This window comes from Paroedura picta, chromosome 14 (assembly GCF_049243985.1).
Source record: "Paroedura picta isolate Pp20150507F chromosome 14, Ppicta_v3.0, whole genome shotgun sequence".
Classification (NCBI taxonomy): domain Eukaryota; kingdom Metazoa; phylum Chordata; class Lepidosauria; order Squamata; family Gekkonidae; genus Paroedura; species Paroedura picta.
The window spans coordinates 40497117-40523420 of NC_135382.1; the positions used below are offsets into that span (position 1 = coordinate 40497117).

The following is a 26304-nucleotide window of genomic DNA, read 5'->3' on the forward strand; positions in this document are numbered from 1 at the left end:
GCGGGGGTTCCCGGCATGCCCCGCGGGCGTCCGTGGCGGCCATGTCGAGGGCGGGCCGGGCTGCCCGCGTCCAAGATGGCGGCGGGCGGCGGCTCGAGCGGCCTGGCCCTGCTGCGCCTCCTGGGCTGGGGGAGCCGCGCCCGCCTGCGCCCCGCCCCCCCGCGCAGCGCCTGGTCCGGCCCGGTGCTGCGGGTGAGCCCGGGGGAGGGGGAGGGGGGCCCGGGAGGGGGGGGGCGCTGGTTCTGGTTCGGCCTGTCCGGGGCGCCTGGCGCCGGCGGGGGGGGGCTGCCGGGGCGCCGCGGCTGTGCGGCCTGTGACGGTGCCGTTGTGCGGCCTTCCCCTCAGAGCCTGCTTGCCCGAAGCTTTTCCCCGGCCTTTGCAAGACTCTCCCCGGCCGCGGCGGGAACGCAGAGGTGGCTGGTCCCGCTCCGGAAGCTTCTGGGTGAGTGAGGGGTGGCCCGGGGGCTTCGATCCAGGCCCTGCCAGGGCTCTCTGGCTCCCCCGCGGCCTGCAAGGCGGGCCGGGCAGAGGACCGGGGTGGTCAGCGGGGGCACCCTTGTTATGAGTCGAGACTAACCCCTGCGCTTGTACTGTCTAGGCCGGGGGTAGTCAAACTGCGGCCCTCCAGATGTCCATGGACTACAATTCCCAGGAGCCCCTGCCAGCGAACGCTGGCAGGGGCTCCTGGGAATTGGAGTCCATGGACATCTGGAGGGCCGCAGTTTGACTACCCCCGGCCTAGGCTATGCCCAGATCCCCAGCCTAAAGCGGTCCAGGTGGGACGGAGGGACTCTCCTTTTGTAGTTATGCCACCATTTATTGTTCTGTTTATTGTTTTGTATTTTTTTGGGGGGGGGGTTTGCAGGGTTTTATTGTGATTTAATTACTTTGACATTGTAAACCGCCACAGGATGGCAGTTGCCTTGAGTGGCCTTATATCAATCAGACAATAATATTGTCTTGACCAGAAGGATGCGTTTTGTGGCACCAGCCATGGGCAAAAATCAGGTTGGTGCCCAGTTCATTTCCCTCTTTCTGGCTAGTCTGTTACTTTTTAAAAGTTCTGTACAAAAAAAAATCACACCAACTACATAACAAGACAGAGCTTTTAGCAACACACAAAGTTGCATAATGGTGAGTAATGCAGGAGACCCACTGGCCATAAAGACCCGCAGGAGAAGCTGCCTTTTGGAGTCCTTGTCCCTGTGGTTGACTGTTCCCTTCCAGAGCTGCAGAGGGATCCTTTACCGGGAATCCATGCACTGCCTCCTCCTCTCTCCAGTGGAGCAACTTTGAGACTTTCCCAGCAGGTGGTGTGGCCAAGGAGAGGAAGAAAGAGCAGGGGCTGCAGGCAGACTTGACAGCCAGAAGGTCAACCCCATACCTGGGCTATAGCTCACAGCGTGCAGCCAGGGTGACTTGGAAGCTGGTTTCTTTCCACGCACCTCCTTGCCCGGGGCTCATGCGAGAGGCACATCTTTGACCATATTTCTGTTTATAGGTGGCACATTCTATTTCTCTACCTCTGATTCCCATCGCAATGACAAAAGTCGTGAAGGATCCAAAGGGAAATCCCCGGAGGAAGATGAGGGTATGTTCAGTGGTGTGGTTTTTCGTTTTTTTTCCTCAGTGTGAAACTTCTCATTGGGAATGGTTGTCTGCAGACTGAAAAATAATTTTCTGTGCCCTTATTAATATGCAACAAGGAGCTAGTTCTCATGGGTTATGTTCATGTTGAGACTCGTGTAGTGGTCCCCGTGGGTGTCAATGCATTTCCAGGCACCAGCTTGCCCCGTGGCTCATAAGGATAAATCCAGAGGATCTTGAATGATTCCAAAAAAGTGGACATCAGGCCCTTCTTGTAAGCTCACCAATTAGTAAATTGCTGCATTAAAAGCAGGGGGGTGCACCCTGGCTCTGTGGACTCTGGGGAGCCTCTTGCACGCAGATGTCGCATTTGGTTGAAGTATTGGAGAAGAGAGCGTGGTGTGTTTGTCGAAACAAACTTTTAACGTCACTGAAAAAGATGGTCTTGATGTACTGACGTGGGTTATCCGGCTAAATTATTTCTTTCTTCAAGAGGCCACTGGTGTGTGTGATGTGTTTGCCCACTCTTAATAGAACTAGGTAAAATTTCTAAAACAACTCCAAAGCTGCTGTGTGGATGGAGGAGGGGAAAGTATTGGTTCCAGTGAGATTGTGGGTGCCAGCCAGCCAGCTGCTGCTTCCCTCCCGTAAGGCTGTCCGCATTTGGAAGATGCAAAGCAGAGCACACTGGTTGGATCAACACCTTGGGCAATGGGGGTGATACTGGCTCTGTATTTACTGCAGGGAGAGGTGATGCTGACCTCCCCCCCCCCCAGATTTGAAAAGTGACATTTGTACAGAGCCTGTGACGTCTTTAGTTTTCTGATTGGGCTTCAGCCACTCGCAGAAGACTCGGAGCCTTTGCAGCTTGCTCTGCTGGGCCTACTCTATGGACAGAAGGCGTCAGAGTGGCCTGGCCATGTTTTTCTCCCCTGTGCAGCACCTTGCATGTTGCGTCTAGGCTGGCCCAGCAATGCCCCCAAGCACAGCATTCCTCCCTTAGAGCTTTCGGCAGTTTTTCTTAATATAGTTGAGCAGCCTCGGTTGTTGTTATTTCCTTTTCTGCCTGCTGTAATTTGACCCTGCGTTTTAAAAGGGAGAGATTTGCCCTTCCTATGACACATGTGTGTGCGGATCTCCATGTCGAGAAGCTGGAAGAGCCTCTGGCCCAGAAGCAGCTTGGCTCTTGGCTGCCTTGTGGCTGGAGACTCCAGGCCCTGCTTTCTGGCGGGCTGCCAAAGGTGCTGGAAGTTCCCCTGTTTTGTGTGAACTGCAGCAGTGCTGCAACTGCGCCTCTTCCGTGGGGCCTTGGCAGTTATTGGGAAAGCTTTTTGCTGCAGGAGCATGTGATCCTGATGTTATAGTAACCTTGCTGGCTACCAATCCGCTTCTGAGCCCAATGCAAGGTGTTAGCTTTGACCTTTAATGCCCTACGTGGCTTGGTGGCTGAAGGGCCGTCTTCTGCCATACGGTCCTGGCAGGGAACAGAGATCACAGGGAGAGGCTTCCTAACTGCCCCGTCTGGTGGGCACACGAGAGGGGGCCTTTTCAGTGGCAGACCCACAGTTATGGAAAAGCCTCCCCTGGGAAGTGTGCCTGATCCCTTCATTGGTGATCTTTACCTGGCAGCTGATGTTTTATTTAGGACTGCATCTGATCAAAGCAGTCCTAAATTTTATGATTTTAAATTTTTGAAATGTGTTAAATGTATTGTGTATTAAATTTGTGTTGTAAGCTGCCTTGAGCTCTGTAAGGAGGAAAGGCAGCTATTAAATATCTCGACTAAGGAAAGGGCCATGGGGGCTAGAGCCCTGCCTCCTATGCAGTCTGTGCCTCTTGCCATCAGACCCCGCTGGTCCCAGCCCCGCTTCTCTCCCAGCCAACCTGGTCCCTGCTCTGGGGACACGGCTGATTATCTGGAAGTTGCTGCTTGCCTGAACAAAAATGCAGTAAGGCAGATAGTTGCCATTCCTGCGTGCACACGATAAGACAAATGGTGGATCCATGGCAGAGAAAAGCACAAGAACATCGCTATCCCAAGCCCAAGACAAAATATGTCAGCTTCCGTGAGTCACTGCTCACCTCTTCAGATGGAAGCTGATACACTCAGCCACAATACTGGTAGTTTTTTGGGTGCTGCTGGGCTCTTGCTTTTGAATTTTCAGAGCCTGTTTCAAAACCAAATCAATGCAGAGTTATTTAGGATATTGGCCACCTCTCTGTATGAATGCCAACATCTAGGGAGGAGGACAGGGGCTTTGCTGGAGTTGTCCTTCTTGCCTCGGCCCCTGCTTTAGCATCATGGGGTAATAATCACAGTTCGCATCAGGACATCTCTTCCTTCAGAGTAGGAAGGGGGTCATGGGCCCTTGGCTGGGAGCAAAGGAAGAGCTGCTGAAATGCCTTGAGATTTTTCCTGCAGCTCCCTTTTAAGAACTGGATTTGTTGGTGCCAGAAAGGCCGTGTGCAAGAGTGGCAGCCGGCAGCCTGCCCAGAAGATGTGGGGTTGTCAGGATGCTTAGCCCATGACCTGTGGGTGCTGCCGTGCCTCTTCCTCCAGTGATGGATGAAGAGGGGGGGGGAGGCAGGGCAGTCCTCAGTGTGGGGGGGGGGATCAGAAGTGTTCTTTGGCCTGGCACCGCAGCCCTTGCCTGCTTCTAATCAGGGAGGTCAGGGTTGGGGTTAATAGCAAATCATTCCTCCTTGAAGGCTCTCTTAGACTGGGAGTCTGGAGCTAGTCCTGCTGCTACTGCTGCTGCTGCCTCCTCCGGCTCAGGCAGGGCTTCTTTTTGGGGAACCTTTGCAGGGCTGCTGGGAGCTGGAGGGAGCCAGGTGGCAGCAGCTCAGAGAAACCGGCCGGCCGGCCTGGCTGGCTGTTGTATGGAGCTGCTGGAATCCTCTGCTGCTGCCTTCCCATGCAGCTGTAAGATCTCTGGCAGCCCCCTCAGAGTTCTGACTGCTCACCAGAAGAGGCCCCAGTGATCAAACAACATATGTGATGCATCTGTCTCAATTGCCTTTGAAACTGGGGGGGGGGCGCTTCTTAGAGCTTCCTCTGCATGTCAGTGGGAGGCAGCCAGTGCTGCAGGAAAAGAAGTGGGCTTGTAGCGGAGGGCCCCGGCGGCCTTGGCCCCCCTTATGGCATGGGGAGGGGGTGGTTCTATGAGCCACCAACAGGCAGCTTGAGAGCTCAGAAGCTCTTGATGGTCTGTTGAGTTTGCCTTGGCAGTTTCAGCAGATGACTGTCACTGGCTGCTGTCCGTCATGCTTCCATGAGAGAGGACCTCTGGGCCATCACTGCCCCCTTTGCTTCTGGCTCTTCCATATGTTTTCCCTTAGTCATGATGGGGCTTTTCTCTTTCTCCTCCTCTCCTTTGACATCACAGCTCTCCTTTAACCAAAGGCTTCCTTGAACATCAGCTTGTCTGGGTCCTCGTGATAACTGAGGTCTCTGGAGCAGCAAGGAGAGGAGAGGGGGGGGGAGCCCAGTCCCTGAACTGTCTTTGTTCAGAGGGAGCTTCCGCTCTTGAGGAGGTCATTGTGGGTGCAGGACAGAGCGGGCCACAAGTGAAAAATGAGGCTGGTGTCTGATTGGCGGGGGGGGGGGGGGGCAGCAGACGGGGCTGTATCTGGACTCCGGGGTCTTTATTGTGGGATGGGTCTCACTGGTGGTGTTTACTGACAAAAGCTTTGTTAGCAGAGTTGCAAAGAAATCTAATCAGGGCTGCCACATGTCAATGTGCCAACAAAGGAACTGTAATTTATTTAAGATTTCTCATTATTTGGTTCTTGGGCAGGACATGTTGCTGTGGGGGGAGGGTGCGTGTGGAGCATCCGATCCAATTGGTAAGCAGAAGGGGCCATGGACGTATGTCGCTGGGAGCTGACTTTGCAGGGAAACAGGCCTTTAACCCTTTGCATGCTGCTCATGTTTTTAACTGTAGGCCATTTTACAAGTGACAGATTTGTAGCATTTGCAAGAATAGACTAAACAGCAGCCACAGGTAGTCTCTGGCTGTGGCAATACTGTGGCAATGCTGCTGAGGCACAGAATAGAGCCCGGAGTGAGGCCTTGGGTGGCAGGAGAGAAGGGTACGTTGCCCACCATGGGCTGGGGGGGGGAGCTTGGAGCAGATCAGCTGGCCTGGAGAAGAGGGGGCAAGCTGTTTCTACCTTGCTGTTGTGCCTGCCTGCCTTTGTTCCAAGTGATCTCTTGTGAAAGCCTCATGTGGTGCTGTCCCCTTGTCCCCCCCCCTCCCCGCCTCCAAATGAAGCAAATGCCAGGGAATGCAGAGCAGTGGCACCGGGCAGAGGCCGTGATGTCTCTTCAGTACAGTTTGGAGGAAGAGGCTGCAGGGTGTGCTGTTGCGCCATGGTGAACTCCCTGCCAGTTCCAGTGCTGCTGCCCAAGACGCCTTGTTGGTTTCAGGCGGGTCGTTGCCCGGTGTGCACTCCAGGAGAGCACCATCCGCAGGCTGTGGGTTGCTTTGTACCCGCTGTTTTGCCTGACTCATCTCCATGGACTCAGAGCACAAAGTTGGGCAGAGCTGGTCTTCCCCTGCCTCATACAATGCAGTCTCCTGCTTTCCGAGCAAGCATTCCTCTGGGAGCCTTCCAGACCCAGAGACACTCTGTGTTCTTGAGAGGCTGGCTCAGTTTGAAACAGACTTTCCCATCCACCCTCACAGGCTGGCCTCGCTTCTTGCCTCCCCTCCCTTGGTCACCGGAACAGGGAGGCGTAACGTGATATCAGTGCACAAGCCAGATGCTAGCTCTCTGCAAATGAAATGTGGGACATGAAATACACGGTGTGGGGTCTGTGGCTTAGGGCAAGATTGTTCTCGTCTCCCCTTCAAAAAGCTGACCTTGGTGCACTCTTCTGCTTCCCCTTTCAAGAGGAAAAGAAACGCCAGGAAAGGGAAGACCAGATGTATCGGGATCGCTTGAGGACCCTCTTTTTCATGGCCATCATCCTGAGCCTGCTGAACTCCTTGAGCACCAGTGGGGGCAACATCTCCTGGACCCGTTTTGTGAACGAGATGCTGGCTAAAGGGGAGGTGCAGCGCGTCCGGGTGGTCCCCGAGAGCGACATTGTGGAAATCTACCTGCATCCGGGGGCAGTCGTGTTCGGACAGATTGTGAGTGTCCTCCCCCCACTTTAATCCCACTGCAGGATCAGTTCTTGGTGTGCTGGGAAGTAGGTGAGGAGCACTGAGAGGAATTTCAGGGTTGGCTGCAGAGCTTTATTATATTTAAAGCATTTATTAGCTGCCTTCCTGCCTTGTGGAACGCAAGGTGGCCTGCAGTGTAAATAAAACAAGAATTACAAAAAAGCCCCACCTACAAGACCGCCGTTTAAAATCTGATGAGGGTTGGCCAATGAATAAAAACTAAATTATTCAAACGTGGTCCTAAATAAAATGTTTGTCAGTTGCCTCCTGAATATCTGGGGAAGCTCTTCCATAATCACGGAAAAGCCCGCTCTCGTGTGCCCACCAGATGAGCTGTCAGGAGGGCCTTCCTCTGTGGGAGGGAAAATCCTGCACGTGTTGAGTTTCAAGCACTTCTCCGTAGGCATTCCGCCAGGCGAAAGGTACTGTGAAACTCAACCTAGTTCTACGTTAACTGAAACGGGCTAACTGTCAATTCTGGATCTGCTTTTCCTCTTTGTAAGCACAAAGTGCGGTAACTGGTTCGGGTATCCAGTGGCTCCATCTGCTCCCCTTTTGGTGTGGGTGTTGCCCCTCTTCCTAGGCGTTCTTGCTGTGCCCTTCATGCGGTCACGTTGCTCTCTGTCCTGTGTCTCCAGAAGCTGGGCCTGGTGTACCGAATGCAGGTGGCCAACATTGATAAGTTCGAAGAGAAGTTGCGAGCAGCCGAGGACGAGCTGAACATCAGTGTGAAGGACAGGATCCCCGTCTCCTACAAGCGCACCGGCTTCTTTGGAAAGTATGCCGAATTCTCGAGGGAGCTGCTCTTGACTTGGCCAGGCATCCTTGCCTGAGCGCAGCCTCTCCAATCTTCCCACCCTCCCCTCTTCTGCTCTGCCGGAGTTGCATACGCAGCCTCCCAAAAGGAGTCGGTGGCCCCTGGCAGGGCATCAGCAGCCACCGTGAGCCACGCATGCATGGGACGTGCAGTGTCCTGTAGGGTTCTCGAGCAAAGAGGTGTTTCTGCTCCCCCCCCCCTGAATTTTTCTGTAGCCTGAGATAATCTCCCGAGGGAGGGAGAGGGGAGGGGGTGCCGGTGGGCAGCCTGAACCACTCGGAGAGAGGCACCATTCTCTGTGAAAAGCATCCTGATCAGTTTCCTGAGCGGATGCTGCCCGGGGGGCTTGGGAAGCACGCCAGCGATCACAGCGTAGCCTGACCAGCGGAGTGAATGCCTTAAGGCCCCACCACATTAGCCTTGGCTTGTAGTGTTATAAAAATAAGCAGCCAGCTTTTGCCCATGAGAACAATGGCTGACCATGCCCCAGGCGGACGCTGACTCACAGTCCCACGCTGAGCAGAAACCGCTTTGATAATAAAGCCCCGAAAGTCAATGGGAAGTAAGTGCTGCTGCTGGAGAGAGAGAGAGAGAGAGAGAGAGAGACGCTGGCACAGAGCCCCGGTCCATCCTCCCGGAGGAGGCTCCGCAAAGGCCGGGGCTTTCAGTGCCAGCCCACCGTGTGCATCAGCAGTGAAGAGGAGACCGGAGGCTGGTTGAAAGGGACAGGGAAGCCGGCTTGGCCCCTGGTGTGTGCTTTGTGTCTGGCCCCTCTCAAGCACCTGCCCTTGGGCTTGCCTTCCTTCCTCCTGCTGTCACTTATTTCCTCTCCCATTAAAACCAGCAACTTTTATTGGCCACCAGTGATTTATGAAATCTTGCTGTCTCCAGCTGACAAATTTCCCCAGTAGTCAGAAAGAAAGAAAGAGAGAAAGAGAGAAAGAGGAGGACTGCCAGGAAATGCTTCCTTAGCCAGAATTAGTTCCCTGGGCAAGCCTTGCCTTGTCCCTTGTTTTGGGTCTCTGTCAGACTGATAGGAAAACGAAAGGCTTGCCCGATTTCCGGGATTTCTCCGATGTCCACAGGCTCACCGGCTGGCTGCAGCAATCCTAACCTCTTCTGCACTGAGGCCGGACTCCGTCCGCCCAAAGCGGGCTGTTTGGTGACTGAGGGCAGGCAGGACTTGCTTCGTAGAGCAGCCAAACCTTAATGCATTTGCTGAGGACTTGATGTGGAGGGGTGTGGCTGAGCTGCTCTCGGCACATCTGGAACCCCCCTGCAGAGCAGCAGGAGAGCACCCTTGCCTTGTGCCACTGCCTTGGGGCAGCCACTGCCTCTGGGAGAGCAGGAGGCCGATTCCGGGAAGCAGGGGCACCTGCTGGGGCCTAATCCTGGCTTCTGCTTGACTCCGCAGTGCTCTCTACGCCCTGGGGATGGCAGCCGTGGGCGTCAGCATCCTCTGGTACATCTTCCGCCTGGTGGGAGTGGCCGGAAGGGAAGGGGGCTTCAGCGCCTTTGTAAGTAGCTTTGGTGACAGTTGGCCTCACCCCACCCAGCAAAGACCACAACAGATAGGAATGAAGCCGGGCCAAAGACCAGGCAGTTGGGGGGGGCTGAGCTCAGGGAATGTGCTGGGCCGGCCTTTCGGCTGTTCACAAAAGTGACTAATGAATTGCAGCTGGGAACAGCACTTCCTCCGCCTTTGTCTTGCCAGCAGGTTTTGCGGGTGGCGGCGGCACAAATCCCCTCGCTTGCAGCCAAGTAACGTCTCAGCCTTTACAGCTGCCTAAGCCGAGTTCTGGCCGCCTTGCCTCCTGTCCTGCGCTCTCCTCTCAGCGTTGGCTGGGGAGAGGCTGGGGATCTCTGTCCGCCTGGCCAGCAAGGCTGCCCCAGCCAAGGAAGCTTCCTGCAAGGAAGTCTCAGGACCTCCGGGCCCCTTTCATCAGGTGGCCACTTGGTACGCACAGCTTGGGCATTTCAGACGCCACCTGCTTCAGGCAGCACTGGAAAGCCAGCATTAGTGGCCGTTTGGGGCCAAGAGTAATAAGCATTTATGCCCAGGGTGCTGAGCTACGTGGCTGCTGGGATGGGGGCCTGGCTGCTCTCTCGCTGGCCTCCATCGCTGCTGTTGCTTGGTTGGGGCAGCATTCTGGAAGCTGAGGAGCTGCAGAGGCTTGATGGGGCCTGACTCTCCTGGCTGAAGTGGAGGTTCTGGAGTGAATGCTGGGGGTTGGTTTGGGCTGCAGTCTGGCAGCAGGAGCAGTCAGTTTTCCTCTCCAGCAGGCTGCATCAATTCCAGCAGCAGCAGCTGAGTCAGCAGAGCCCTGGCCTTGTTGCTGCGGGGTGGGGGATTCAAAATGGGGACAGTGGCCCCCAAAGAACAGGCCCGGGATGGAGAGGGCTGCCTGGGGCCTCCTTTGCCTGAGCTTTCAGGGCTCTTCCTCTCACTTCTCAGAATCAGCTGAAAATGGCCCGATTTACAGTTGTGGACGGCAAATCCGGGAAAGGAATCCGTTTCAAGGATGTAGCAGGAATGCACGAGGCCAAAATGGAGGTCAAGGAATTTGTGGATTATTTGAAGGTAGGGCCTCTAGGAGGCGGGGCCCGGAGTACCACTATGCATGGGGCGAGGGGTGGGGAAGCCCGCTCTAAGAGGATCCTCCCCTGCCCTGTCCTGGTGGGGAGTGCGGTTTCCATGAGGGTGCCAAGAGCTCAGAAGGCAGTTGAGGCTAGGTGTGCCAAGGGGTCCTTTCAGCCACGTGGCACAGCGGGTGCTGTGAGGAGTGGTGGACCTGGTTCATTCCAGGTGGCCGGAGCAGAGGGCTTCTGCCTGGGTGAGAGGTCTGTGGGGCTGCAGATCGGCAGCTGTCTTGGCTTGGGGGCCTGCTTCCTGGACGTTGCCTGTGGGGAGGAATAGCTTTAGCAAGTTGGGACTGGCGCCCTCTCCTGGCTGCTGCTGCTGCTGCACAAGGGTCCAGCTAAGCCCCACTTTCGGATTCCAGAGCCCGGAGCGTTATCTGCAGCTGGGAGCCAAAGTGCCCAAAGGGGCCCTCTTGCTCGGCCCCCCAGGCTGCGGCAAGACCTTGCTGGCCAAAGCGGTGGCGACGGAGGCTCAAGTGCCTTTCCTGGCGATGGCTGGCTCCGAGTTCGTGGAGGTGATTGGAGGTGAGTGCTGGGGCACAATCAGCCCGTGCAGCCTTTGCCCCGTCCCTCCAGCAGCCGTTCTGCTCAGAGCCCGCAGGGTGCCAGACACGGACAGGAGGAATGTGGTCTCCGCAGTCTGTGCTCTTGCAAGACAGAGTTGGACTCCAGGCTGCCCCTGGGACTCTCAGAGGGCAGCCTGCACGAGATTCCACTTGCCCACTCTCTTGGCCGGTTGGTGGCTCTGATTCCACCGGCTGTCCCGCTGCCCCTTACTGCTAGTCATCATCGTGGGATCTCGCCTTGGAATGGAGAGTGAGGCTGGCCCTGTTTGGGAGGGAGCCCTGCATGGGAGAGACCACCCAAGGGAAAGCACTGGAGGTTCTTCCTGCTTGTGATCTCTGCCGCCACCCAGCACCTCGTCCTACAGCAGCTCTCGTTGTCTGTGGGTCCCCTGCAGGTCTCGGGGCTGCCCGTGTGAGGAGCCTCTTCAAAGAAGCCCAGGCCCGAGCACCCTGCATTGTGTACATCGACGAAATCGACGCCGTGGGCAAGAAGCGCTCCACCAACGTGGCTGGCTTTTCCAACACCGAGGAGGAGCAGACCTTGAACCAGCTGCTGGTGGAGATGGACGGTCAGTAGTCCAGACTCCTTCCTTGGAGAGGTCTTCCAAAGGAAAAGAGACGTGCCTTTTGCCACGAGATTCCCCTCCCCCTTCCTGCCCCGTCTGTAGCAGGACAGCTGATCCCTTGGCCTGGTTGCAGACACTAGCAGAGGAGATGCCTCTCTGGTCACCTCCTGTCCTCTGAAGCAGTGCTTCAGAGAAGGGCTCCACTGAGCATGGTTGTGCTGCAGTTTCCGCAGCTGGCTCCTCGCAGGAGGAAAGCTTGGGACTCGGCATCGGCAGCTGGTCGCGTTTGTCACCAGTTAGAGTAGTGTGAGTTTCAAACGCCTCCTTGGTTGAAAGAGCCGGAGTCCCCCTGGACATGGTCTCAGAGTCCCTGTGGGACAGTTTGCCTCCTTGGGGAGCTTCCTCCTGGTCTCCTGCTGTCTGCCAACTCCTGCCCTTGCCCGAATTCCTCTGCACCGGCCGTGCTGGTGCCAGAGGAAGCTGGGCAGTGGTTGGCAAGGGCAGGCCCAAAAGGCACGAGCTTGTCGTGCCATCAGAAGTGTTCCTCCCGCAGCCAGTGCTGACCCTGTCCGTGGCAAGGACGGCAAGGCAGCGCGTCGTGTCTGGCAGTGCATCTATTTTGGGAGCACGCCTTCCCAGCAGCGAAGCAGCTAACGATCGGCTTGCGCTAATCTGGCCCTGGGAGGGAAGCCGCTCTGCCCACGTGCCTGGCTTCCAGCTCCTCTCGCTCCTGCCCTGGAAACTGCTTGTGCTTCCTCCTCCTCCTCCTCCTCCTCCTCCTCCAGCGCTTGCTTCAGCAGCCCCCTGCAGGCAGGTGGAAGCTGGCGGTTGGCGGAAGAGGCATCTCAAGGGCGGCACTGGAAGGACATGAGCCGCCTACCGTCCTTCGGGGGCAGGTCTTCTCCAAAGAAGAGTTTGCAGCACGCCTGGGAACGGCTGCCTCCACCCTCCACCCTCACCGTGCTGCTAAAATGGACCTGTAAACTAACAAGGCATTCAAGAAATGCCAACAACAGCTAATCGGCTGAGATAATGGTGGTCACCAAAGAAATGAATGGCAGATGGGTTGCGGGGGTGGTCTGCACACAGGTAACGCCAGGTCGTGTCTTCTTGCCAGCCGTGGAACTGGAGTCGCAAGGACAGCATGCCGCCTGGTATCTGACCTACTCTCTCTCTCTCGCGTCACGTGAGAAACGGTTTAAAGAAGACCGTGGAGGGTCCCGTGGCCAGGGCCTCTCTCATGCCGGCCCTTGCCCCTGTCCAAGGGGGCCTGTGCCCTCGTGCTCTTCTCAGACCTCGACTTGGCAGACTCCTGCCGGTATACCTGCCCTGTGGGATCTTCCAGGCCTGCTGCCCAGGTGAGAGTCCATGCATTTCCATGCGTTACCTGCTCTCTTTTGCAGGCATGGGGACCACTGACCACGTCATAGTGCTGGCTTCCACCAACCGGGCAGATATCTTGGATAACGCTCTCATGAGGCCCGGCCGGCTTGATCGTCACATTTTTATCGACCTGCCCACCCTGCAGGTATGATCTGGGCCTGCTTCCCTTGTGAGTTCTAGATTCCAGTCCTGGGGAACGTTGCCGTCGTCACAACGGCTTGGTAGGCAGGCCACGGTCCGGTGAACCCCCCTGACTCACCACCCGTAGCAAGAGTGGGATTCTCATTGCTTAATTATGTGTTCACTAAATGTGTGTCCTGCCTTTCTGCCTGCTCACAAGAGCTACCAAGGTGGCAAATGGATATTAAAACCATTAAAATCACCCCCCCCAAACATGCAGCATAAAAACAATTACAAAACGGAGTCAAAACTGCATACAAAGACACAGCCATTAAAACGTTGGGCAGGAAGGAGGGATCCTGGAGAGAATGGCCGGCAAAACTGAGAACTTCCTTGTGGGTGGCAGAGGGCGGCAGAAGGGGCAACATCCTCATGGCTGTTTTCCCACAGGGGGCGGGTCTTTCAGCCCCCTCCCCTGGAGCTCCACTGGGAATTTGGGTTCTTGTCCTCCCCTGTTGTGGCCAGGCCCTTAAGTCTGAGGTTGCATTTCACGGGACTATAATATTTATGGGAGACCTCGAGGGGCTGGAAGGCTGAGCTGCCCAGGATGAGAGGGGTGACCTGCTCTTGTGGAAGCCAGGAAAACAGCAAGACTGAACTGCCCTCTCAGCATGGGTGCTGCGGGATGAGCTGGCAAAACAGGATGTAATAAACAGGCAAATATTAATCTTTACATTACAATGATATATATCAATTTTAAAACTACCCACCTCTCTGTTGAGTCCAGGTCTGATCACATCAGATCTGAATCTGCTCAGCAGCTTCTTCTTGGAAAGCTGCCCTTTGCAGCTTTTCTGCAGAACCTTTGCTGCTTACTGTGCTATTAACATGTAAACCCCGTTTTCCTTTCCAAAGCAAGTTAGCAGCAGTTACAAACCAGGGCAAATGTCAGTGCAAGGTGCATTTGGGACTGTCCCGGTCCAGACGGGATGGAGGGGTAGCAGACTGCCGCCTCTTCTCCCACGGGCTTCAGTGAACCCGCATAGCAGGTCTGTAGGCTCAGGGTCACGGAACACAGATTGGGTAGGCCTCAGAGGTTCGGAGATCTTGGGAGCGGAACAAGGGCTTTGCTGAATCAGACCCAAGCGTCCAACAGGTAGTGGACAGTGGGTGGCAGGGGCAGCCTGTGCTTTTATTCTTGCCGAGGAAGCAAAAGTCACCCTCCCGTTAACAGCCTGCCCCACAGAAATGCCCTCTCTGCCTACAGGAGCGGAGGGAGATCTTTGAGCAGCACCTGAAGGGCCTGAAGTTATCCCAGGTGGGCAGCTTCTATTCCCAGCGGCTGGCTGAACTGACTCCAGGCTTCAGTGGTACGTGAGACTGGCTGCCGCTAGGCTGCCTCTTTTGTCCTCCACCGTGGGGCTTCAGGCAATTCCCAAGGGACATTCTGCCCGGTTCAGCTTGGCTCCCTCCCACCCACCCACAGTGGCTTCCCTCTGCCCAGAGGAGCTGGCTAGGAGAGGGCTGGAGAAAGGCTTCTCTGGGAAAGTGCACCGGCCAAGGCCTCCCAGGAGTTTGTTCGGAACACATGAATTTGCCAAACTGCCAGCCACTTTTGGCCCCCATTTCTGCCAAGCGAACTGCGCACCCCCTGTGTGACCCTGCTTTCTGTGGGACAGGAGCTGCCTCCTCTGTTTAGGCATTCTGGAAATTAGCCGGTAGGGAATCAAAGCCATAACCTGGGGAAAGGTTTCTAGTTCAGCATGTTTTAACGCAGCTTTCCCAGATGAAGAAAGGGGGCTGGGTTCAGCCTGCCTTTGATATCCCGGGCACACAGACTTGGAGTGAAGTACAGTCCTTTGCTCTGGATTTCCTGTTTGTGGTGTGACTGGCATATCCTGTGTGCCTCCCCCTGCTCAGCCCCCACTGTCTGCGCCTTGCACAGCCTTGTGAGTGCTCCCACGCCACCTGCACAGTGTGAACAGGTGTGTGTTCTTCTTTGGAGAGGCCAGCGTGATTGTGGACAACCAAAAAGAATGGTGGGCCTTGGTGTTCCTGGGCTGCCCATGCATCTCACCTAGGCCCGAGACCAGGCAAGAGTTGCTCTTGACTCTCCCCCGTGGAACACCTTGGCGAGGCCAGCTGGGCTTGTCTTGTGGCTGGACTCCGGCACACACAGCGCAGAAGCAGCACGTTCTCTGGCGGCCGCTGCCGTTCAAGGTGGCATGTGCTGGGTCTGCTCTGCTAGTCCTTTCGGGGCCCTCTTCCCACGCTGTCCTGTTGCCACCAGGGATGAATGCCAAGCAGAGAGAGCCCCGGAGGGGGGCAGGGACACACCGCACCAGTTTTGCAAGCAAGAGCAGACAGCTTCCTGCTGTTTGCCTTATTTCTGGAGATCTGGGAGGATCAGGTCACGATCTGGATGTCTGTTTTGGCTTTCCCTTGGTCAGGGTGGGGCTAAGCTTGCGGAGTGGGGCTGCCCATAGAGCTGTCTGCTCTTGAGCTTTCCTACCCTGAGGTGGTGCGGGTTACAGTGTCCCACCTACAGTGCCCCATTGCTTGAATGGTGTGGGGGAGAATGGGAGGGCAAGAAGGGCTTGGGGACCTGCACAGGACCATCAGCTTCATGCCTTGCTTTGCCCGCAGGCGCTGACATTGCCAACATCTGCAACGAGGCAGCTCTTCACGCTGCGAGGGAAGGACACAAATCGATTGACACCTTCAATTTTGAGTATGCGGTGGAAAGAGTCATTGCAGGTGGGGCTCTTTTCCTGGGATGTCTGTGAGCCTAATGCAGGAGACGAGGCCTGCCGGGAGAGTTGCTCAGAGAGAGCTCGACTGGTGTGAAGCCGGAATGGACCATGAATGAGGCCTGCTTCTGTGCAGGCATCTGATGTGCAGCCAGGCACCGAGGAAGACCTCTTACTCACCCCAGACAAGGGGAGACTGCTTTCCCTGCCGCAGTCGAAGCGCTGTCCACAGTTTGCTCAACAGCAAAGCAGACTGACTTTTTCTGAGTTTTTGAAAAGATCCCTTTGTGGGAGGAGAGCTGAGCCTACGTGGGTCACCTGCTGCCTCCTCCTTTGGGGAGATATTTAAAGGAATCTCCCCCTCACAGTCACCTTTTGTTTCAACATTTTCACCAGTGCACACATCTGCTTGCGTAGATCAAGGTTTAAGAGTTGACATTTGGGCCTGTGTGGTTTCTAGAAGGAACCTGTGGTCACTTTCCATGCAAGTATTATTGGAACTGTGCTAGGTTGGGAAGGGGAGGTCTACAGTAGAAGAGTTGTGCCCCAGGCTGAACAGGGAGAGAGGATTGTTATCCCATTACAGATGCTACTTTTCTATATTCCCACCCCTAAAGCTGATTACAATGTGCATCCTGCACCCCTCCCACCATTCTGACATATAAGGATTCAGAGATCTCCATTCCGACTTGTATTGGATGAAGAGAGCTCTGACTCTCAAATGCCCACGCCCCCAACATTTTGTTGTACCTATGTTGCTGCTGCCAGACTCAAATCTAGCTCTTGTTGGAACTGTCTTAGCCCTACCTATGAATGGAGGGACGGAGACTCTTGTGTTCTCAGGTTCTGAAGTCCAAGTTCCGAGAGACAGGAGCTGCTGAAGGTTTGTGTTTATTTGTCTCAAGGAACTGCCAAGAAGAGCAAGATTCTGTCCCAGGAGGAGCGGAGGGTGGTGGCGTTTCATGAGTCCGGACATGCCCTGGTGGGCTGGCTGCTTGAACACACAGAGGCCGTGATGAAGGTACGTTTGCTGCCCTCCCTGACTTCGGTTGTGGGAATCTGGGCTGAGGATGATGCATCTTTCCCCACGAAGCGACTTTCTGTGTGTTCCGTGCCTCCTCCTGTTGCTGCAGGTCTCCATTGCCCCTCGCACCAATGCTGCCCTGGGCTTCGCTCAGATCCTGCCCAAGGAGCAGCACCTCTTCACCAAGGACCAGCTCTGCGAGCGGATGTGCATGGCCTTGGGAGGGAGGGCGTCCGAGGCAATCACCTTCAACAAAGTGACCACAGGTGAGGAGAGGCCTTTCTGCAGACAGGCTGATCTTGATTGAGGCTGTGCAGAAGCCTGAGGAAGCCTCGCATGAACACAGGATCCGCCTTCTGCTGAATCAAGTCCTCCGTCTATAAAAGCCAGTGTTGTCTACCCAGATGGGGAGCCACTCTCCAGGATCTCAGGCGAAGAAAAGGGTCTGTTACATCGGACTTGTGGTGGTCCAGTAGGGTTTTCAAGGCAAGAGATGTCCAGAGGTGGTCTGCCATTGCCTGCCTCCACATCATGCCCCTGGTATTCCCTGGTCTCCCTTCCAAAGCTAGGGACAGCCCTGCTTAGCTTCCAAGACCTGACAAGATTGGGCTAGCCTCAGTTGTTCAGCTCAGATCCCATAATCCAGGGGTCCCCAACCCCCAGTCTGCAGACCGGCATTGGTCCGTGGAACCCTTGGTACCAGGCTGCGGCAGGGGGGGAGGGAGGCACCTTCCTCTCCCTCGCCCCCCGCAGTGTGGCGCTCACTGCTGGGAGTGATTGGCCGCTTCGTTGGCCGATCACTCCCAGCACAGCGAGGGCCATCCTGCAGGGGGAGGTGTGGGTGCCAGTACGCCGGTGGGTGCAAATGCACAGGCGCAGCAGCTTCGTGCCTCACATTTGTGCCCACCGGTGCACCCGTACCTCCCCCCTCCCCAAGAACCAATCTCCGGTCCGAAAAAGGTTGGGGACCATAATCTACTGCATGGTCCTTTCTAGTTGGAGATGCTAGGGATTGACCCTGGAACCTTTGCCTCTGCTACTGAAGCCCCATGGGAGGGACTGAGAGGTTTCCTTCTGTTTTACACTGTCCTTCTGTCCTTTGCATGCCCAGGGGCACAAGATGACCTGAGAAAAGTAACCAAGATCGCCTATGCCATGGTGAAACAATATGGGATGGTGCCCAACATCGGACACCTTTCCTTCCCTCTCGAGGAGAACACTACAGGGATTGGGCGGCGCCCTTTCAGCCAAGGACTCCAGCAGATCATGGACCATGTATGTTCTTCTTGTGACCTCAGAGCTGCCAACGGCTTGCTCTCTCCCCCGCTCTCCTGGGAAGCTGATGGAGTGACCTGGGTCCAGTCTCCTGTACTCAGCCTCTCTCAAAATAGCCTCTTGGCTGGGCTCAGCAAGGCCTCCTTAACAGCCAATGAGGCCCAGAACCTTTTCAGCGCTGGCTCACGGTCCCCCTGGGAAAGTTGCTTTGTGAAGGCTTACCTGAAAAAGTTTTCCTTGCAGGTGGCCTTGGCCCTGTCAGGGACAGGTTGTGCTTCCAGTCATTGTTGGGTTTTTACCCTGCTTTTATTTTAGTTCCTAAGCAAATATTGTGACCTGCCTGGAGACCTTCCCCAGGTTTCCCACCTGCTTTCAGACTCTTGGCTGTGCCTGGGTGGTGCTGGGGGACACTGCGAGGCTCCTTGTCTGAGAGCTCAGCAGTCGAAACAGCTCCGCCCTCCCTCACTTCAGGGAATGCTGTACTATTCCTGTTGACTTCCATTTCCTTTCTAGGAAGCAAAGGTGCTGGTGGCCCAAGCCTACAGGCGCACAGAGACATTGCTTCTGGACAACCGGGACAAGCTGAAGACGGTATGGCTTTTTCTTTCCTGAGCATTGCTGGTGCCTATTCTAGTGGTGTGGCCTTGAACTGGGAGAGGGCAGGTTCAGGTCCTACTTGGTGGCGGGCCATGAGGAAGCCCTTTCCTTTAGACCCTGCCACAAGACTCCTAGACGGCTCTGAGATCCCAGGAAGAAGCCTGGTGCTCAGAAGTCAAGGACTTGATTCCAGGCGGATTTGTCCTCTGCAGGGGCTTAAGGGACATGCTGGTGGGGATCCATTAGAAGGAAGAAAGGGGCTTGCCTGAATGCTCGTTCTGTGCAGGAGCACTTCCTTCCCCTTTGCTATGTGCTGGCTTCGGGCTGCAGCAGGCTCCAGGTTGCTCCTTGAAGTGTATGGGCACAGAAGAGTGAAGCTGCTGAAACCACACACACCTGTGCAGAGAGTGCTTGGTTGCCCTGGTTTCTCCTTATCCCTGTGGAGCCTGAGCTGCAAAGGGTCAGCCGTTCCCCCAGCCCAGGTCCTCTGTTTTTCGGCCCGCCCACCCAACCAGCCACCCATGTGCATTCCTGGGCTCACCTTCTTCCACCTTTCCTGTGTTTAGCTGGCTGATGCCCTCCTGGAAAAGGAAGTGATCAATTATGACGACATCGAAGACCTGATTGGGCCTCCTCCCCACGGGCCCAAGAAAATGATTGCCCCTCAGAGCTGGATGGAAGCCGAGAGAGACAAACAAGATGCAGGGGATGAAGAGCCCCCCCAGCAGCCACCCAGGCGAGAGGAGGAGGAGGAGGAAGAGCCCAACCTGCACCCCATTTGAAGCCGGGCCATGGCATGGAGCAGCCAAAACGCCTACCTGCCCCCGTTGCACGTAATGTGTGCGGGCCCCTCTGGTCAGCTGCCTGGGATGGGCTGTGGGAATGAGCTGTGGCATGGTACGATGTGAGACATCATTTCCAAGATGTCGAAGGCAACCATATATTCATGGGTCACTGGACTGCCAGACCTCCTGCCATGTAATTGGAGCTCCTTGATGGCCCTGTGAGGCCTATGGCCACAAATGTTATGGGAAAGCAAAAGAGAGAGAGAGCCTACAAGTCTTTGAGCAGATCACAGTTCTGATTGGAGGTCAGAGTGATGCTTTGGGGCCAAACGTTTATCCTGAGCTCCTGGAGGCAGTGAAAGGTTGGATTGATTCTCACTGAGCAAATGAGTTGAGGGGATGAGATCAGCGAGATCCATTTGCATCCTCCCTGCCGATGTGAATTAATTCCAGGCGGATTGCCTTGGTCCTAGAATGAACCTCGTCCATATTCTGCTCCTGGCAACGTTGATGCAGTTCTCCAGCATCCTCTTTCAAAGGCCTCTCTGCATGATGTTTAGCTACACAGATGCAGCAAGTGTGTAGGGCCCTCTGGATCAGGAGCCCTGCCTCCGTCTCCCCCACCGGCCCTTCCCATATTGTCATCTGTGCCGTGCAGCCACCACCTAGTGGCCTGTTCAGAAGCCTGCATGGAATAAGTGTCCCTTGAAACCTCAGCCAAGACCACAAGCTCCTGAGTCTCTGTGGCCGTCCCCCCAAAAGGGAAGTCGATTCCACCCGGGAGGCGTTTCTGGAGTTCCCTCTGCCACGGGGCAGCCTCATCTACAAGTAGCTTCAGGGGCAGGGAAGCCCCAGGTCGTGACTGCCAATGCCTGTTTATCTTGGAAGTTTAAGAAAATAAAGTTTGGACTGTATCACTGTTGGCTGAGGCCACTTTGAGTTTATGATGAGTTAATAATAACGGGCAGACTTGCCCTTTGGATGCCCTTGCTGGCCCACAGGGGGATGATGGGGACACCACACACATACAGACACACCACTTACTGCATATCCCATGATGCCCTGCTTTCAGAAATAACTCAATGTGACTCATGGCAGTATTGCTGTATCCTCAGACCAAAGGCCTGTTGGTCTAGTGCCCTGACTAGCCGCGTTGGAAGGCCAATGCCTCCTGGAGGCTCCCAGCGGGGCATGAACTCCCTATATGGAGTCTGCAGTCTTTGGTGGACAGAGCTGCCCCTGTTTGTGGAGGTTCTGTTTAATAGCCTCCGACAGAGGCTATTCTGTTCTGTTTAATAGCCTCCGACGGAGCAGTGGTCTGTCAGTTGTCCCCCGGCAGCAGTCTCCAGGCATTTCCCACCCTGAGTTGGCACCCACGTGCTCACGGCTTATTGCATGAAGCGTTTCCTTCTGCCCCGATCCCCCCGCTTGACTGGGGGCTCCTGAGCGCCGTTGCAAGGGGGGGGGATGCGCTGCCGACCCTTCCCCGTTCTCGTGCAACGCAAGGCCGATGTTCCCGCTACGGAGGCGCCACCGACGGGAAGTGCGCTGCCCCTTTAAGGAGGGCGCCATCTTTCGTCAGGGCGCGGCGGGATTCCTCGTTCTGATTGGCCGCGGGCGAGCTGCCGCGCTTCCGGGACCGGGTCAGGGCCTGGCGTGGATATCCCAGCGTGCGTCGCGCCGCCTCTTTCTTTTTCCGGCCTGCCATTTGCTGCGGCGGGAGGTGAGTCCGGGCCCGAGCGCCTATCCGTCGCCATCCCTCGCCCGGGGGGCGCCTCGCAGTGGGCCGGGGGCGCCGCCGCCCCGCCTCGCCCTTGGGGGGCCGCCCGAGGGGGTCTCTGCGCGGCGGGGGCGGCTGCGGCGGCCATCGGCCTCCCTCTCCGCCTGCCTGCCTGCCGGGGAGAGGCCGCTCCGCCGCACCCTCGGCCCATCCTCGCAGGGCCGTTGTGAGGCTGGGCTGGCCGGGTGGAAACCGCAGCCGGAGGGAGGGAGGGGCGCACGGGACCCCCCCCCCCGGGAAAGGCGAGGGGGAGAAGAGCGGCGCTAGGAAGGGCCCCTCTGCCAAGTTCAGCCCGGGCCGGCAAGACGCTCCCTCCTGGCGGGGCTGCTGGTGGTTCCGGGCCCAATGAAGGGCCCAGCAGTGGCTGCTGAGAAGGGAAAGACCCTCGCTCAGAATAAGGCGGCTTCAGCCAGCAGGAGCCTGGGAAGAGGCAGACGTCGCACCGGACAGGCCCCGCAGGCCTTAAGCTTGTCATCAGCAGCATCAGCATCAGTCAAGAGATTTTTGTCAACTTGCTTTCCCCCAGCCGCTTTCGAGCCTTGTCACCCGGGCTCCCCAGTTCCCCGTTCCCATCCTCTCTTGCCCATCCTACTTATCCCACCAATCACCCTGTGAGGTGGGTTAGACAGAGTCGGGGGCCTGTGAGCTTCATGGTGGTGGGGGGGGGGGAGCTTAAGCCTTACTCCGGTCCTAGAGTGTCTTCACCATCAGTCCACCTCACATCTGGCAAAGGCCCCTTGTGGACAGTCAGATGCTGACCAGCCTGCCAGGGAGGACAGAAGTACTTGGAGCTGCAATATCAGAGCGCTGCTGCCAGTCTTTGGCTGGAGGGCAAAGCAGCTCCTTGGAGAAAGAGCTGGAGGGTTTCTGCTGAGGGAGGAAGGAAAGAAGGAGGGAGGGAGGGGTGGTGCCAGCATGAAAAGCTGAGAGTTCTAATAACAGCAATATTTCTGAGTGTGTTCTGAGTTCTTCGCTCTCTGCTGTGTTGTGATCCTTGCCTGATAGGTGGTTGAGGCAACCACACTCTCCCCAGGGTTGCAGGTTGGAATTTGAGTGACTGATTCAAAGCAAGGGCTCTCAGGTCTGTGGGTTCGTTTGGGCTTCTAGCTAACAGCTTGCATGTGGGGTGGGAATCGTTCTGGCCTTTGCTAGTCCCTGCCCTTCTGTCTTCACCCAGCAGAAGACTTCACTAAACCCATGTCAGCAGCCGCTTCTGAAAGAGTTACTTAAAATAAACCCAGTACAAGCAAGGCTAACACACAGTTCGAGCATCCGGCTGCCCCTGGGAGATGCTGTCTCCTGCATTCCTGAGCATCAGGGGCAACTTCTGTGTCCTGAAGCCAAGCTTTCATGGCACCTTCTTTACTTGGGAAAGGCTGTTCTGCCTCAGCTGTGCAGGGCTGAGCAATATGGATATTGGCTGTTGTGCTTTCTGTACTTAAAATCAGTTCACATCATGTCACTGCTTTAAATCGCTGTGGAAAAGACCAGTGTAATTAATTGATGTAACAAGTTTTCTGTATGGTAATTCATAGCCTTCGCGAACCGCTGTTGTACTAATGGGTTGTCCTGGCAGCAGGTTGGTTGGCTCCTTGGGGGGGGGGGGTTGTGTTGACCAGGAGCATAATCCAAAGCCTTTTGGAGCCCAAGTTATTTCCTCTTGGGCGGATGGGGATATTGTGAAATTAAATGACTGGTGCTTGGGTGCTCTCTCTGCAAATGAAGCGTGTAGAATGGGCTTGATGTTGCAGGGTGCCATGAATAAGCACCTGAGCTGTTTGGCTGGTAAAGACAAAGCAAAGTGATTTTTTAAAATGACTCCCAGGTCTGGAATCCCAAACCAACTTACATTTAAATGGCCAAAATCTAATTATGATATGTATGGCATGTTCTTAGTTTTAAGTTTTAATAGCCTTAATAACAGAGTATCTATTAATGGCATTGTCAATTAAAGTAAAATTGTATATCCATTCAGGGATTAATTTGGGAATCTCCAGACGTTAGTTGTACCAGAATAAGTTGTTGAATAAGGGAGTAAGGCCTGCTTTCTTAGTGAATTACTTTCAACTTCCAAAGGGCCTATTTTGTAGTGAATGTATTAAAAGAGCCAGGTTGGTGTAGTGGTGAGGAATGCAGACTTCTAATCTGGTGCGCCAGGTTTGATTCCCCACTCCTCCGCATGCAGCCAGCTGGGTGACCTTGGGCTCGCCACAGTCCTGATAAAGCTGTTCTGACTGAGCAGTAATTTTAGAGCTCTCAACCTCACCTCCCTCACAGGGTGTCTGTTGTGGGGAGAGGAAAGGAAAGGCGATGGCCAGCTGCTTTGAGACTCCTTTGGGGAGAGAGAAGCAGCATAGTGTTATTTTTCTGAAAAAGGTTTTCTTATGACTTCCCCAGCCCTGACCAGAAAAAGCCCCAAATGCTGGCTTTCCTCTGGGTAAACAGGTGTTGGGGATGGAAGACAAGCTTGAATCCTTGCCAGGCAGGTCCGCCACTACATCTCTTCCTAACCTATTCAGAGGGATTTTTTGTTATGATGAAGAACTGTTGCAGCTTTAAAAGCCGCAGGTGTTTGTTTTCAGGGATATAAGCAGCCATGGCGCCCAGCCGGAATGGCATGATCTTAAAGCCCCACTTCCACAAAGACTGGCAAAGACGCGTGGCGACATGGTTCAACCAGCCAGCCAGGAAGATCCGCAGGTGAGTTGTTGAAGCCTGCTGGCCCTGTAAGGACCGTGCGCCAGATGGCTAGCCGATAAGGAGGGTGGACTCTGCTGGTTTGGCTTCTGTGCCAGGCCCCCTTGCGCCAAAGAGGCCTGATCAGGGCTGCAGCCAGGTGATGAAAATTCTCCGGAATCGCTGTACACCATTGATGACGCATTAGAACCCTTATCAGCTGATGGCTGCTGTCGCTGGGAACGTCGGTCTCAGTGGAAACGGGATGCCTTGACACTCCCTGCCTGAGCGAGTTCCTGCAGAGGGCACCGGACTCTGGTTGCCCTGTGAGAAAAGGAATAGGTTTGACGCAGATCCCTCTGTGCTGTTCCCCTTTCCCCCCTAGGAGGAAGGCCCGGCAGGCAAGAGCCCGTCGCATCGCTCCTCGCCCGGTCTCTGGACCAATCCGGCCAGTTGTGAGATGCCCCACCGTGCGATACCACACCAAGGTCCGGGCTGGCCGGGGATTCAGCTTGGAGGAGCTAAGAGTAAGTGGGGGGGGGGGGGGCATGAAACTTTGGGGAACAAAGGACATCTTCAGGAAAGGCTTCTGCAAGCAGCTTGGCTGGGCCATTGGGTCTCTTGGCAGGCACTAGAAGGTGAACCACTGGGTCCTGCTAAGGAAATCTGGAGGGAACTCTTCAAGACTGTCCTTAACTCCAGCTGGTCACCTGTGCAAGCAGCAAAACAGAAAAGCTTTTTGGTGTCTGGTTTTGGTTTGCAGGGTGGAGGGTTTAGCCTATTTAGGGTTTTGTAGATGTTTAGTAGGGAGCACTCTCTCTCTCTCTCTGTCTCAGTGGAAAGTGCCTCCAAATGCAACCTTGGCTGTCGTTTTTGGCCACTGCGCAGTTGATGATGAGACTGTCTCCGGAATCTCTGTACCTTTCCGTGATGACTGTGCTGGAACCCTTTTCCAGCTGACGACTGTAGCGGCCCTGCAGCCATCCCAGGGCTGCTGGTGTGCAGGTTGCTTTCCCGTGAGGCTCAGGCAAACACTCTCTCCCTAGATGGCTGGCATTAACAAGAAGTTTGCCCGGACAATCGGTATCTCGGTGGACCCCAGACGGCGTAACAAGTCCACAGAAGCCTTGCAGGCCAATGTGCAGCGGCTGAAGGAGTATCGCTCCAAGCTGATCCTCTTTCCCCGGAAGCCTTCCGCCCCCAAGAAAGGGGACAGCTCAGTAAGTACAGGGTGGAAGCAGGCTGGGTTACCTGCAACTTCACTGAAGCCAATACCCAGAGCACCCGAGGGATCCCAGGCTTAGTTTCCAAGGAGGTTGTGTTAAGCCTGGAGAACCCACTGGTCTCAGAGGGAGTTTCCCCTTCTCTCGGCTGCTTTCAGTGAAGATGGGACAATGACTGTGCTTGGGCTGGGGGCAAAGGCCTCAATTGCCCAGTTACTCGTGCTGTAACCAGTTCCAAGCTCAGGGTTACTTCTGCCGATATCAGGGAGAGGAGGTGGAGATGGCACTCTAAAAGACCCGGGCCTCAGGGGCCAAGTTAGAAGCCTTGGCTCGGCTCAGCCGTCAAGCAGCCACCCAATTGCTTGCGTCTCCGATCCATCCAGGCCAGGCTTTCCTGCCTGCAAAGAGTGTGCGGAATAGTTTCTGTGGCCTTCTGACATTGTCCCTTTCCTCTCCAGGCAGAAGAGCTCAAAATGGCCACGCAGCTCTCTGGACCAGTTATGCCAATCAAGAACGTAAGTACCTTCCACTTCAGACTTGGGTGGATCTTCCCTCTGCAGCCGAGGCTTCTGGTGAGAGGACCGTGTTCTCCACGGCAGTGCTGGCCAAATGCTCTTCTGAGCCCAGACAACCCTGATCATTTCGTTCCTCCTCTTCCATCTTGCAGTTCTGTGCCTGATTGGCCCTATAGTTCTTGGCGATCAGGGGCTGCAATGGGATCATAGGGAGAAGGTCACCGGAATGACTTCTTGCCATTCAGTACAAGATCAGAGCATCACAAAACCCGACGTTGCTGTCGAGGTCTCCGGTTGCATGTTGGTTGCTCAGGAAAAGTCCTCAGAGGGTGAAGCCGGGTGGCATTTGGGGTGTTGGAAGACTCTTCCGCCGTTACAGGGATGTGTGTTAAGTCGTCATTCAGGGGTGAGAGTCTGTCCATGCAGCTTGCATTTGCGTGGAGATACTTAATGCAGAGTCCAGATGCTGGACGGAATTCCGGCTTGACTGCAATGGCAGATGCTTCTCCGGCGGTATCCTTGGTAGCAGGTACCTTGGTGCTGGTTGATGGCAGCAGAATAACCGGGATGATGAGGGCAGCTTTTTGGTGGGCGGGGTGCTTTTCTGACTGCCTGGTTCTCACCTCTTCTCAGGTCTACAAGAAAGAGAAGGCGCGGGTTATCTCTGAGGAAGAGAAGAGCTTCAAGGCCTTTGCAAGCCTGCGCATGGCCCGGGCAAATGCCCGCCTGTTCGGCATCCGAGCTAAACGAGCCAAGGAAGCAGCCGAGCAAGACGTGGAGAAGAAGAAATAAACTGATGGCTCTCTCAATAAAGGAGGATAGATTTGGA

The 26304-nt window shown here is 55.5% G+C and overlaps 2 protein-coding genes and 2 non-coding genes across 4 annotated transcripts; all 4 read left to right on the forward strand.

Annotated features, from left to right (window-relative positions):
- On the forward strand, nucleotides 1-20195 carry SPG7 (SPG7 matrix AAA peptidase subunit, paraplegin). The gene is made up of 17 exons (XM_077310766.1): nucleotides 1-192; nucleotides 346-442; nucleotides 1502-1591; nucleotides 6484-6725; nucleotides 7397-7536; nucleotides 8990-9092; nucleotides 10031-10156; nucleotides 10578-10740; nucleotides 11177-11350; nucleotides 12751-12875; nucleotides 14118-14220; nucleotides 15497-15607; nucleotides 16506-16621; nucleotides 16734-16890; nucleotides 17736-17899; nucleotides 18413-18490; nucleotides 19063-20195. Exons 1-17 carry the CDS (start codon nucleotides 16-18, stop codon nucleotides 19276-19278), a joined length of 2382 nt encoding a protein of 793 aa, XP_077166881.1. The 5' UTR covers nucleotides 1-15; the 3' UTR covers nucleotides 19279-20195.
- Nucleotides 20196-20852: 657 nt separating this feature from the next.
- Nucleotides 20853-26304, forward strand: RPL13 (ribosomal protein L13). Its single transcript, XM_077310767.1, has 6 exons — nucleotides 20853-21004; nucleotides 23644-23761; nucleotides 24123-24264; nucleotides 24784-24957; nucleotides 25419-25475; nucleotides 26109-26304. The coding sequence occupies exons 2-6, from the start codon at nucleotides 23658-23660 to the stop codon at nucleotides 26265-26267; spliced, it is 636 nt and encodes a 211-aa protein (XP_077166882.1). The 5' UTR covers nucleotides 20853-21004; nucleotides 23644-23657; the 3' UTR covers nucleotides 26268-26304.
- LOC143824112 (small nucleolar RNA MBII-202) lies at nucleotides 23899-23987 on the forward strand. The gene has a single exon (XR_013226695.1). It is a non-coding gene; the product is annotated as a small nucleolar RNA MBII-202 (small nucleolar RNA).
- On the forward strand, nucleotides 24630-24715 carry LOC143824113 (small nucleolar RNA MBII-202). Its single transcript, XR_013226696.1, has one exon. It is a non-coding gene; the product is annotated as a small nucleolar RNA MBII-202 (small nucleolar RNA).